The sequence below is a fragment of the Rhinolophus ferrumequinum genome, chromosome 17 (genome assembly GCF_004115265.2).
Source record: "Rhinolophus ferrumequinum isolate MPI-CBG mRhiFer1 chromosome 17, mRhiFer1_v1.p, whole genome shotgun sequence".
Lineage (NCBI taxonomy): Eukaryota > Metazoa > Chordata > Mammalia > Chiroptera > Rhinolophidae > Rhinolophus > Rhinolophus ferrumequinum.
The window spans coordinates 42,511,267-42,525,042 of NC_046300.1; the positions used below are offsets into that span (position 1 = coordinate 42,511,267).

Below are 13,776 nucleotides of genomic sequence, written 5' to 3' on the forward strand. Positions count from 1 at the left end.
TTCAAAAGTAATCTACCTCCATCCAAAAAAGATATACAAATGGCCAACAAGCACATGAAAAGATACTCAACATCATTAGCCATTTGGGAAATGCAAATCAAAACCACAGTAAATGAGCCCTTCACTCCCACTGGGATGGCTATAATAAAAAAGACAGAGAACGTGTAGGTGAGGATGCGGGCCAATTGGAACCCTCTTACATTGCTGGTGGGGATGTAACATGCGCAGATGCTGTAGAAACCAGTTTGACAGTCCCATAGAGTTGCCCTATGACCCAGCAATTCTACTCCTAAATATCTACCCAAGAGAAATTAAAACATATGTCCACACAAAACTATGTACAGCAATATTCATAGCAACATTATTTGTGATAGTGAAAAAGCAGAAACAGCACAAAAATCCACTGACTGGTAAATGGGTAAAAAAAAAAAAAATGTGGTATATCCCACACAATGAAATATTACTCAGCCTTAAAAAGGAATGAAATTCTGATTCATGCTACAAGATGGATAAACTGAAAACATTATGCTCAGTGAAAGAACCTAGTCACAAAAGGTTGTATAGTATGTATGATTGTGGTTGTATGAAATGTCCAGAATAGGCAAATCCATAGAGACAGAAACTAGATTAATGGAGGTCTGTTTTTAGCAGGGATAGAGGTGGGCCAGAGATGAACAGTAACTGCTAATGGGTAAGGAATTTCTTTTGGGGGTGATGAAAATGTTCAGGAATTAGTGGCAATGGTTGTACAACTCTGTGAATATACTAAAATCATTGAGCTATACATGCTAAGTGGGTTAATTTTATGATGTGTGGATTTTAAGTGTGTTTTTAAAAAAAAACAAAAAAACATTACATCGAATAAGAGCTAAAATCCGTGAATTCTATCAATTCAATATCCTGGTTAGGAAATTGTACTATAGTTTTGCAAGAAGTTACCCCTGGGAGAAACTGGGTAAAAGGTACATGGGATCTCTATTAGTTATTACAACTGTATGTGTGTTTATTATGATCTAAAAATTTTTACGTTTAATTTACAAACATACTCTACCTCTGTCCTTCTTCTTGTCCCCCAAAATAAGAATTTCACAGAGCAGCAGGTCCATGTTCTTTAAATGCTGTTGTTATTTGATGCCATCTTTCACTTGTTAGAAACCAGAGGCCTAGCTCATAGACCTGATGAATGTTTTGAAAGCTGACCAGTGTTGGATGCGCCAAAAATATTTATTGACTCCAAAAAATGAAAAGAAAACTGTAAAATCATTAACAAGTGTTGAAATAAATCTACAAAATATGATCTTATATCAAATAGTCAGCTGCAGCTCAACTCCTATATTTCTGTGTGTGTATATTATATATACTTAATATTTAATGTGGGATATGAAATAATATTTATGAGGATTTGAAACCTGAGGTGACCTGGTTTTGAATCCTGTCTTTACCTCTTGTAGCTCAGTGGCATTGCATAAGTTTCTTAACTTCTCTGAGTCTAAATTTTAAAAGAAAATTGTAGAATCTATTCCATAGAGTTGTTGTGAAGGATAAAATTACATGAAGAGCTAATTCATGTAAAAGGCTCAGTAGAGCACCTGCTGCATCGTAAGGACTCGATAAATGGTAGGTGTTATGATGACAGTAATATCAAGGGTGGTGATTTATACCCTGTTGTCCCTGAGGTATATTTGTAGGTGACTGAGGTTGGTGGTAAAAGCCGTGAGCCCAGTAGGTCCTTGGGTCCACTTGATAATGGGTTTGTATTTAACCAGAGCCAAAGAAAAGGCTTCTCTCGCCAGTTCTGCTAGAGGAACAATGGGAAGAGAACAAAGGCTTAGTTACACTGGAGGCTCAAGCTAATATTATTTTAAATGAAAGCTACAAAAACAGTGTGGAAAACCCACAGGAGGGGTGAGGCCAGCTAAGGTTTTCGTCCTGAAGTCAGCCAGTGGTTGGCTGAGTCATGGAGCATTTCATACAAATCGTGATCCTACAATGACTGTATTTTCCTTGCTAAAACTCAGGATACCTGCTCTAAAAAAGCTGTTAAAAAAAAGTGTGTGTGATTTGTGGTGTCTTATATATGAAAAGGCTTGTATACAACTTAAGTCAAATTTGGTCATGCATTTATTCAGTTGCCTTTATAAAAAAGAATATGAGTACGTGACTTTGGAAACTCACCACGAACCGCAGTTTTAGGGTTGTGTAACATTGAGTATAACCTTTTGGGACAGCTCTACAAACGTGTGAGAGCTTGGTACCTCACTGAGGACTAAGAATGCAAAACAGTCCCTGTACTTGGACACACACAATACTGTACCTGTAGGATGTAGGAAAAAACACAAAAACAATAAGATAACAACAACAAAAAAACCCAGAGATCCGTAATAAATAAAAATTAGTGATTCTGTGAATGTTTTTATCATATTAGTCGAGATAATAGTGTGAAACAAAAATAATTATGACAGTCGTCTTCATGTTTCTGGCACTTGAAAAGTATTGTTTTAGGGGTGGCCGGTTATCTCAGTTGGTTAGAGCGTGGTGCTCTTAACAACAAGGTTGCCGGTTCGATCCCCACATGGGCCATTGTGAGCTGCGCCCTCCTTAAAAATAAATAAATAAATAAATAAATAAATAAATAAATAAATAAATAAAATGTTGTTTTAGAAAAACAATGGGACAAAAGAAATAGTGCTAATATACTGTGACTAGAAATGAAAAGATCTGGGTTTAGGTACAGGTTCTGCCTCTTACGTATTGTGTGACTTTAGCCAAACCACTTAACCTCTCTGTGCTTCAGGCTCCTCATCTGTAAGAAATGAATAATAAAACCCACCTCACTGTTTGGTGTGAAATTAAGTAAGAGAAAAAGTGAATTTTATTCAAATGGAAGATACTATCATAGGAAATTATAGGTAATGTTCTCAGTGTGGTATATTTACAGACAACCTAGGATCACAGAATTGTATAATTTCTAGATGTGTTTGTTTTTCACATGTTAGGCCAAAATTAGAGGGGGAAGTAAAAATTCTGGAATAGAAGAGGACCTCAAATCTGTGATGCTTCTGTGTTTTGTCTTTCAAGAGCTTTAGGGCCTTCAGTTGGTAAAAGAGAAATTTGTGTCTACGCTGGGAGGGCAAATGCTCACCAATTAATAGCGCTAGGTTAGGAGGTTACGCAGCAAGGTCCAGGCAATAAGGGTTCTCTGACCGATTGTGATGTTTGCCTTGGGCACAGGAAAGGCAGAATAGGTACAAATTAGGTGTTCATTGACCTTGCATTTCTAAAGAGAGAGATACTGGGATACCGTATTGGCTTAGCGGGGAAAAAGGAAGATTATCCTAAATCTAAAAGACAGGAATGGGAACCTAAAGTTGTCACTCAAAAACTATTACGTGAGCACCTATTTTTTGTGCCAGACCCCGTGCAAGGCACTGGCGATGGGGCGATGAACGGGCTGTATTCCTCGGTGTTCTAGATAAGTCAGTAGACTGATGTTCACATCCTGGCTCCGCAACTTGACCTATGACTTTGGGCAAGCAGTGGAGTCAGTGGTAAAAATGCTTATGACACCACGTAACAAGTGGGCCAACAGGCATGCGCAGAGGATCTGGGAGGTTTCTGATCAAGATGGTGTCACAAGGTTATGCTTTGAGGCTTTCCCTGCTCCAAATATATAACATGGTAGATAAGTATTAAATGAGAAAGAGAAAAATGTAACCACGGTAAAAAAATATAATACATATTTCTGTGTAGAAAACATGAAACACATGCCTGAGTGATCAATGGGCCCGCAGGGCTCTGGGTGAAGAAGCAGGCAGAGGTGACCAGGAATCAGGCTTTTGTGTAGTAAAAGGAATGACAGGGGCACCAAGCATGGTGAAAGGCCAGACTCAGGCGCTCTACTTGACATGGGGCTGGGAAAGAGTGTTCTTTTCGTTTACACACATGCACACACACTTGCACGCACATAACTTCCACCTGTGAAAGAAGGCTAAGAAATCTGCAACTGTCAGATATTTGGACCTATGGTTTATAAAGGTATGTTCCCTGGGAGATGGAAAAGCAAGACTTGGGCCAGACTTTCCAGTGACGTGGTGCCTGGATTTGCATTTCCCAGATATATGCGGAGAACCCAAAATTGAATGGTGCCCAAGGCACCAACGTAATACTTAATTCTGATCTAGGAGCCTGAGGAGCCTGATGGAGGCATGTAGAAACTGCTGGACAGGGAAGAAGGAATGCAGCAGAGAGACTGGGGTGGTCAAGAGGGGAAATGTGCCTTCACCATGAATGTGCAAACCAGAACCCCAAAGTCTATAAGGAAAATCAGTGCCAGCACACAGAGCCAAACCAAATCAACAATGAAGAGCTGCATTCATTCCTGATCAAATGAAAATAATAAAGCAGCATGAAGCTGACTTTAAGATGATTATGTTTACAGTTCCCTAAGGGATAGACGGAGAAATAGCATCTATTTTTCATAAAAGGAGAAGATGTTTAAAAATAAAAAATGGTATGTCAGTTATTTCTCAATAAAACTGGAAAAATAAAATAAAAATGGGGAGAAATGAAAAAAATGGATATGAAAAAGAAGCAAATGCTGAAAACACAAAAAAATAAAATCATTGACAGCAAAGTGTTAAGGAAGGAAAGAAAAGAAAGCTCCTAATTCAGTTGGAGGTTGGACTCAGGAGGAAACGTTAGGTTGCTTTTAGGAATGCCACGAGGAACTCTTCAGCACGTCTTGGAATGTTATACTCATGAGCTTTTGGGTTGTCAGAAATGGCAGTAGGCTGGTGTCCTAGCTTTGGGGGGAGGAGGTGGCAAGTGCTTGCAATATAGGGAGGAAAACAAGCTTTGTTTGGCAATGAAGGTAAATTGAAAAGCTTCCAGAAAGGGCAGCAACTTGCCCATCCAGAATGACTACAATTGTGTGTTCTGAAAATATTATTATTAGGTTACTCATCTCTGTGTGTGTTTTCTACTGAGGAATGTTTTCTTCAACCTGATTTATAGAATTTGGTTTTCGTCTCGATGCTTAAACCTGGAAGGTGGAAGAGCTGGACTGGGTTAGGAGGAATGAATATTTATTGAGCCACACACTGCACCTGTTTTCCATACATTTTTTCATTAATCCACATACCAATTCTGGAAGTTAGGTATTTTTATCCCCATGTTACGATGAGGAAACTGAGGCTCTGAAACTTTAAAGTAGTTTAATCAGATTTTCCCAGGAAGTAGTGATACAGGAATTTGAACCCATGTCTTCCTGTTCCAATATGCTTTCCACTATACCACTTCAAAATAGAGATTGTGTCACACTTGTGTTTGTATTCTCGGTGCCTACTACAGTGTTTGGCACAGGAAGATGCCCATAAGTGTTTGCCAAAAGAGGTGATCACCCCTTCCACTTAGCTACTATAGAAGGGAGTAGAGTAAAACTGAGCTGCTGCCGGTGAATCCCTAACGAATAATTTTTATGAGAAAGATGAAAAATAATTGCTTTTCTATCATTGCACTCTTTAACCTCACCAGATCCTGCTAATTTTCAATCTTAGATAGCTCTCCCACCCATTCAGTTCTCTTCATTCCCACTACATCAATCCTAGCCCAAGACACCTTTATTTTTCTCACCTTCGTGGCTGCGGTAGCCTCTCACCTGGTGTACCCATCTCCCCTTTTGCCTCTGCGTACACTCTCCACACTGCTGATATGATCACCTCCCTCCCTCTGTAAAATCCTTGGATATTTCTATTGCCTTTAAAAGACAAAAAGCCCCGAAACCTTTAGCATTCTCACCGGGCCTACAAAGTCCTATGTGATGTGCCCAGCCAGCGCAGCTGTCCTGCCTCTCCTTGTGGTGTTCTCCCTCTTGCTCTCTATCCTTGAGGTACCTGGAATGGCCTTCATTCCTTGGGTTTTGCTGTCTCCTGCCTTCATAATGCTGTTCTTTCCTTCTTTTACCTGCCTCACTCCTCCTCAACATCCGGGCCTCAGTTAGACATCCGTTCTGCAGGGAAGCATCCTCTGCCCTCCCTCCGGAGACTGAGTTGGGACCCCCGTTGTATGCTCCCAGGGCTGTCTGTACACCTCTTTGAAAAACTCCTAATAGAACCCTGATTGTTTCTTAAGTGTCCCCCTTGCCAGTTAGACTCAGTTCCTAACCCATTGGGACCTTATCATTCTTACTCACCAACATGTCCTGAGCACCTACTTAGTGAATGCACATATAAGAGACTTCAACGAATACATGTTGTCTACATGAATGATTTTCACACTGCGTTTAAGTGGTGACACACCCTGTGATTGAAGGGAAGTGACACAGAATTGCTTCTAAATCGCAGAATCAGAGCAAAGATTAAACAACCCTATGATTTACTTTGGAGTGACCTTTAGACGAGGAGCTCCTGATGGTGTGTAGAATAAGTTAAAAAGCATTGTCATTTTGCTGTCTGTGGCTGGCAGTTAATCAAGCCCCAGTGGGGCCTGATTCCCGTGTGGGGGATAATAAACAAGGTGACATCATGGTGACACACTCCCGAGGGGTTGCGCACGTTACCGGCTCTGTTTGCTGGTTGGAAGAGTCTGTCCTTGCGCTCTTGGGCTGCTAATCATCTTTGTAAGGCTGATGATTCTGTAGGTCTCCAGGGATAGGTGACAAACTTCAGTCTCCCAGTTCTTTCACCCGCCATGTGACCCTCAGTATCTAGTCTGCTCTTCTGGAGTGATTGATGGCCTACACTGCACAGGCGAGGTCCAGGAGAACAGTGCCTTAACTTGCTGGCTTTCAAACCTTGAGTACACTCAGAGACTCCCCTCACTTTAATTTCAACATAACAGCCAGCATCCCTCTAGTACATCAAGGTAGGTAAAACTTTCCCACTTTTTCTCTTTTGATCGTGGATCTTATGCTCATTGAAGAACGAAGACAGATTGAAGACTGCAGTGTTTCATAACGTATTATATATACAAACAGATTCAGCTTAGTGATTTGGGCAAGTTATTTAACCTCTTTATGCTTTAGTAAAATGGGATAATAATAGTACCAGTAATAGTAGCTACTTTCATAGGATGTTTACAGAGTTAAATTAATACATGTACAGAGTTATAATTTTCCCCAGCAAATTAGGTATCATGAAGTGTTAACTATTTCTATTATTATTATTGTTGTTGTTGTTGTTACTATTATTATTATTCTATTGTATTTTTCATGAGAAGAAATGTGGTCTGTTTGAAAAGACATGGGCTTTGGAATCTGGAAGACTGGATTTCTGTCTTGACGCTATCAATTACTGGCTGTGTGACTTCAGGAAAATTATTTAACATCTCAGAACCTTGATTTGGACACATATAGAATATGTGATTAATACTACTGACCCCCCAAGAATCATGGTGAATATTAACCAAGAGGCTCCCTGGAAAGCACCTAGTGAATGCCAGGCACAGAGGAGACACTCCGTAAATGATAGCGCCTGCTGATTACTCGGCGTGGAAAATGCATCACTTCCCATACATAATAAAGGAGAATCACACTCAAGTTCACCAGTGAAGAGAGAGGTCAAGGAAGAAAGCAAAGGCAGTACTAGCAGATCCTGTTGGCAGCGTCCCACCAACAGTAGCTGTTCATGACTCTAGAACTTGAACAACACTTTCTGAGTATCTCAAGGGCAAGAAAGAGCTAACATTTATTGAGTACCTACTATGTGCTGGGCACTTGAAGTCCATTTGAGCCTCAGAAAAACCCGCCAGGAAGTGATCATTACTCTATCTTACTGATACTAAGACAGACGAAATGGTTGCTAAGGTCTCACTGCGAGTAACCAGTGAAGCTGGAATTTTAATCCAGGACTGTGTGATGCCCCAACATGGCTTTCCTCCTTATTATGTAATACACAAACATCTGATGTCCGTGGTAAGGATAAATATAGACAGTAGCCAGGAGATGGGCAGGAGAGTGTTATTGTATGGGTTGAAAGCATTGCAGGGAGTGAGAACCGCATGGCATACTGGAGAAATATGAGCAAGGAGGCGCGTACAGGAGGGCAGCAGTCATTCTGCGAAAGGTGAAAGATGAGACAGGAGAGGTGTGTGGGGGGAGGGTCTTTTGCAGCATGGTGACCCCTCAATAGTGAGAGGAGGGGTACATCATCAAGCAATCCCAGTGTTGGTCACCGAGTACATGTCCGTCGGTCATAAGGGCACATTAAATGATACTTCTAGTCAGGGTCTAGTGAACATTCCCACCTGACAGGATCCAAAGTGCTCAGAGTACTCTGAGGCGCTTCTCAGCTGATTTCCTTCCCGCTGCCTTCCTGAGCAGGTGAGAGTGTGTCCTCTGACCACGGCGAAATCCTCTCAGAGCCCCTGGGAAACAAAACTTCTCACCTTCCCTCTCCTCCCCTCCCCTCCCCTCCCCTCCCCTCCCCTCCCCTCCCCTCCCCTCCCCGCCCCTCCCCTCTTCTCTCTCCCCATGGCTCCTGCATCCCCTTAGTTTTTTCATGTTCCCTCCCCAATATCCCACTCTTTGTACTTTCTACCTGGATCCATTGGAGAGAAATGGCTTGAAGCTGTTAAGTTGGAGAGGCTTCTACAAGTCGCAGACTTCTCATCAAATTGGAGATACCGACCGTCTTTGCATATCTCTTATGTTGATTGTTATGCTGACTCTCATCTCCTTCTGCACCTTGACTCCCATTCCCAAGGCTTCCTTTTGTTATGCTAGTTTAGACACCTGCCAAGGCCAGGAATACCGGGTGAGGAATGAAAAGAAAGGAGGAAAAGTGCATTCCACCACCCCAGGAGCAAGAGTTTGGACTTTCCCAGGTTCATGCTGAGCGGATTTAACATTTTAACAAGTACACTGGTGGTCAGTGAGGACAGCACATTTGAGGGGAATAAGACTGGGGAGGGGACAGATTAGGGGGCTGTTGCAGCTACCCAGGGAGGAGCTGTGGTCATCTGGTTTGGGACTGCCATCTGGATTCGGCAGGATGGTTAGGAAAAGAGAGATTTAAGGAAGATTTTTAAAAATTAATTATTGGGCCGGCCCGGTGGCTCAGGTGGTTGGAGCTCCATGCTCCTAACTCCGAAGGCTGCCGGTTCGATTCCCACATGGGCCAGTGGGCTCTCAACCACAAGGTTGCCGGTTCGACTCCCGTAAGGGATGGTGGGCTGTGCTCCCTGCAACTAGCAACGGCAACTGGACCTGGAGCTGAGCTGCGCCCTCCACAACTAAGACTGAAAGGACAACAACTTGACTTGGAAAAAAGTCCTGGAAGTACACACTGTTCCCCAATAAAGTCCAATAAAATCTTTAAATAAATAAATAAATAAATAAATAAATAAATAAATAAATAAATAAATAGTTATTGATTGGCTGTCGGAGGTGAGTGAGAGGGAGGGACCCACAATGGCACTCAGCTTTCTGGGTTGGATGTCTGGGTAGCTGGTAGTGTTATTAGCCGAGCTAGAGAGATAGGGAGTGGAGAGCTTTGTACAAATTTGAAGAACCTATGGGATGGACAGGTGGAGGGTGCAGCCTGTGTTTGATTGTCAACTGACAGCAATCAAGATTCCCCCAGGTAGAATGAGAACAAGAGGCCAGGGAAAGAGGCTGGGAGAACAGCAACTCTTACAATGGCAGGTAGAGAAAAAGCAGCTCACGAAAAAAGACAAACAAGCTTCGGAGCATGTGAGGCTTCCTGTAGCACTGAGAAAAAATCTGAACTCTCTCTGGCTGCCCACAGGGCCCAGAGTGATCTGGCCCTGCCTATTTTATCTCCTCATCTCACGAGCTTCCTTACTCAGGTCCAACGCATGACCGTCCTCTTTCCTCAGGGGCACGAAGAACATTCCTGTTTTAGGTCTGCTCCTGAAGTTCTCCACCTTCCAGGACAGCCATTTTTTTTAAACCACTTTATTGAAGTATGACTGACATGTAAAAAGCTGTACGGATGTAATGTATACAACTTGATGAGTTTGGGGGAAAATGTACACTTGTGAAACCATCAGCAGCATCAAGGCGGTAAATGTATCCGTATCCGTCACCTCCCAAAGCTTCCTCTGCCCCCTTGTTATTGTTGTGGCTGCTCACTCGTCGGCCATGAAAACATTCACCAGGCAAGTAGAAATAGACAAAGACGATTTACTAAAGTAAGAGGAGGGCCGGCTGGGCAGAGTCTGCTGCAAACTACTGCATGGAGTCTTTGTTTGGTCTCAAGTTTTATATTTTCTAACCAGGATGTAAATCGCTTTGGCCTGTAGTGGAATTATCTATTAAGTTTGGCTTTGTCCATTGGGGTGGCGGAAGGTGCAGTTAAGCTGGTTATCAAAACCTTTGCATATGTTATGTAGATTTAAGTGGGAGCCAGGAGCGGATCCTGTACAGATGCAAATCCTCTCCCAAGTCACAGGGCCAGCATTGGGCCCGAAGTAACCAGAAACATTGAAACTGGTCTGCAGAGTAAGCGTTCAGCAAGCAGAATCATTAAGTCCTGGTGGAAAGGAAGTGGAGAAAGAAAAGCTTTCAAAAAGTCCCAAGCTAAATTATGCTTGTTAAATCAAATTATACCAGAGATCCAAATCTCAAAATAGAAGATATATAGTACCACCATTACAATCCCCTGTCTTAACAGTTATTTTTGTGTGTGGGGTAAGAACATTATTTTTGTGTGGGGGGTAAGAACACTTAACATAAGAGCTACTCTTTTAGCAAATTTTAAGTATAAAATACATATTGTTAGCTATGGCACTATGCTGTATGATACTGATAGATCCCCAGAAATTATTTATCTTGCATAACCGAAACTATGGGCTCTTTGACCATCACTCACCTAATTCCTCCTCTCCCCAGTCCCCGTCAACCACCATTCTACTCCCTCCTTCTGTAAGTTTGACTGTTTTAGATTCCTCATTTAAGTGGATTCACACATTATTTGTCTTTCGATGTTTGGCTTGTTTCATATAGCATAATCCTCCAGGTCCACCCATGTTGTTGAAAATGGCAGGATTTCCTTCTTTTTAAAGGCTGACTAGTATTCCACTGTGTCCCTATACTGCATCTTTAGTCATTCATCCATTAATGAACATTTAGGTTGTTTCCATATCTTGGCTACTGTGAACAATGCAGGGTGGCCATTTTTGACCATCCTCTCTAGGGTCGTTTTCTATTCCTCTTATCACTTCATCCCGATTTATTTCCTTTATGGTTCATAGCACCAGAATCTTTGGACCATTTTCTTGTTTATTTGCTTCTCTCCACAGCCCTCACTAAAATAAAAGCTCCGTAAGGACAATGAGCTTGCCTTCCTTGTTCATCTGTGTATGCTCAACACCGACCTGAGTGTCAAGCGCCTAGTACACACTCAGTTAATACTTGAGGAATGAAGGAGTGGACCCGGAGGGGGTGATGTCACAGCAGGCTAGTGCAGTGGTTCTCAGTTGAGGCTGCTTGCATCAAAGTCAACTCGAGATGTTTTGTAAATGTACAGATGCCTGCCCCTGCGCCAACCTCATACCCATCAAATCGGAATGCCCTGGGTAAGTGGAAGATTCTCCACTTTGATGTACTCAGATGATAGCCAGCGTCGAGAACATTTAAAGCAAGGCATTTCAAGTAGGAGCAACAGTGGCAAATGCAGAAGACAGTTTCAGTACTCAACGTCCTGAATGGACACTCCGGGGTTGAGCTGGTCAGTTCAAAGTGTAGAGGAAGCTCAGAAGGAAATGTGCTGGTTGCCTTCCAGGGTCTACCCCCATCTTCTACCAACACTGCTCTGATTGTTCTGTGGGGAATTCATTCTGCCCCATTCTCAACCACGTGGTTTGGGGAGACTGATCCCACTAGAGCAGTGATTACTGGTCACGGTGAGGTACTTGCCTTCTACAGCATTCGGCTCAGGGCTGGACATAACCAACGACATCCAAGGAGATGCTTGCTCAGGCTCCTGAGTTAAGTCTCTTTTGGAAACTTCTGGAAAAGACCCTTTCTCTCCCTCTGGATGTTGTGGTGAGAGTATGTGACCTGGATCTGTGATTGCCGTTTTGCTACCACAAAAGCAGAGCATGGGGCCTGCAGATAAATCAGGTCCCATGGGAAAGAGAACTGTGTGTGTGTGTGTGTGTGTGTGTGTGTGTGTGTGTGAGAGAGAGAGAGAGAGAGAGAGAGAGAGAGAGAGAGAGAGAGAGAGAGAGAGAGAGAGAGAGAGAGAGAGAGTTACTAGGGCCTCCATGTGACAGGTAGGTCATTGGGAGCAAGCCCTGTCTGAGATAATTCTCTCCGGATGCTTTCATTCCACAAGAAAATCAATTCTTATGGATGAAAAAGAGTCTTGACCTACACAACTAGTATCTTAACCTGTACATCTGGTGAGTTGAGAGTGAACTGGACTTTAGTTTGTTGACATCAAAAATTTTCAACAGATTTTACTGAGTTAGGATGCGAGTCTAAGTCACAATCAGAATGTCTGCCACAATCAGTTGGTATTTTCAGATGGTTAGAACGTGGGTCTAAGAGCGTCCGAAACCAAAAGTGGGCTTGATTCTGGAAAGCACAGTTGATGCCTGAACAATGCAGGGGTTAGGGATGCTGACCCACACATTTGAAAATGTTTTGACTCCCTCAAAACATAACTACAGCAGTTGTTCCTCAGTATCCACAGGGAATTGGTTTCAGGACCCTCTGCAGATACCACAATCTGTAGATGCTCAAGTCCTTTATATAAAATGGGGCAGATCAACACATACAGTCGGCCTTCACTTCTGCAGACTCCCAACTGCAGCTCAAAAATACTGCAGGTGTTTGTCGAAAACAATCCATGTGGAAGTAGACCCGTTCAGTTCAAACCCATATTGCTCAAGGATCAACTGCAGATGTTTTACAACTGCCTCAATATAGAGAAACCTTTTTAGAAATAGACACTCCATGAAACCTTCTGTTCACATGGACACACATCGATGCTAAGATGTTCCAGTATCCAATAGGGCCACAGTAGTCTTAACAACCAAAGTCAGTTCTTGCCATCTTTAGAAAGCAACATGGGAACAAGCAGATCCGACAGAATTCAAGGTACGATGGGTATGAATGACCACTCCCTGTGCTTCATGTCTGGTCTGTGTACATCTGTTTGGGCTTGTACATTGTGTTTGTGTATTTATGCTTTGATTCATAGTAACTTCTCGTATTATGGACTTGATGTGCACTGAACACAACTGTCAGTAAAAAGGAATAAATTGCTTAAAGAGGAAAACATATCTGCTAGCAGATCCTGACCAACTGTAGAAACAATGGACTGGCTTCCCTATGTCTTCCCTATGTAGGTTGGAGTTGTACAGAATTCAGGGGCTCTCCTGGGGATCCTAATCATTGTAAAACAAAGGAAACAGGCCTTAGTGGCAGGGACCAAAGGTATATGAATATAGGATTCCCCTAGTCCCTGGCAACCACCATCCCATGTGCTGTCTCTATGAATTTTAATACTCTAGCTACCTCATATAAGTGAAATCAGAATTTGTCTTTTGTGTCTGACTTATTTCACTTAGCATAATGTCCTCAAGGTTCCTCCATGGTATAGCGTCTGTCAGAATTGCCTTCCTTTTGAAGGTTGAATAATATTCCATTGTATTTACATACCGTATTTGTTTATCTATTCATCCATCAATGGATACTTGGGTTGCTTCCTCCTTTTGACTTGCAAATAATGCTGCTATGAACATGGGCATACCTTGAATCCCTACTTTCAGTTCTTTTTGGTCTATACCCAGAAGTGAGGTTGCTGGATC

The 13,776-nt window shown here is 42.4% G+C and overlaps 1 protein-coding gene across 4 annotated transcripts in view; it reads left to right on the forward strand.

Annotated features, from left to right (window-relative positions):
* The window catches only part of TAMM41 (TAM41 mitochondrial translocator assembly and maintenance homolog), an 87,666-nt gene that overhangs the window by 60,235 nt on the left and 13,655 nt on the right, over positions 1–13,776 (forward strand). The window contains exon 8 of one of the 4 annotated variants that reach the window (XM_033132815.1): positions 11,260–11,300. The exons of 2 other annotated variants lie outside the window; for them this stretch is intronic. In XM_033132815.1, the coding sequence (XP_032988706.1) occupies positions 11,260–11,285 (26 nt within the window). In that variant the 3' untranslated portion in view covers positions 11,286–11,300. Of the gene's footprint in view, positions 1–7,215; positions 7,248–11,259; positions 11,301–13,776 lie in introns of those variants that run through there. One more of the 4 variants, XM_033132816.1, reaches the window with a different exon arrangement.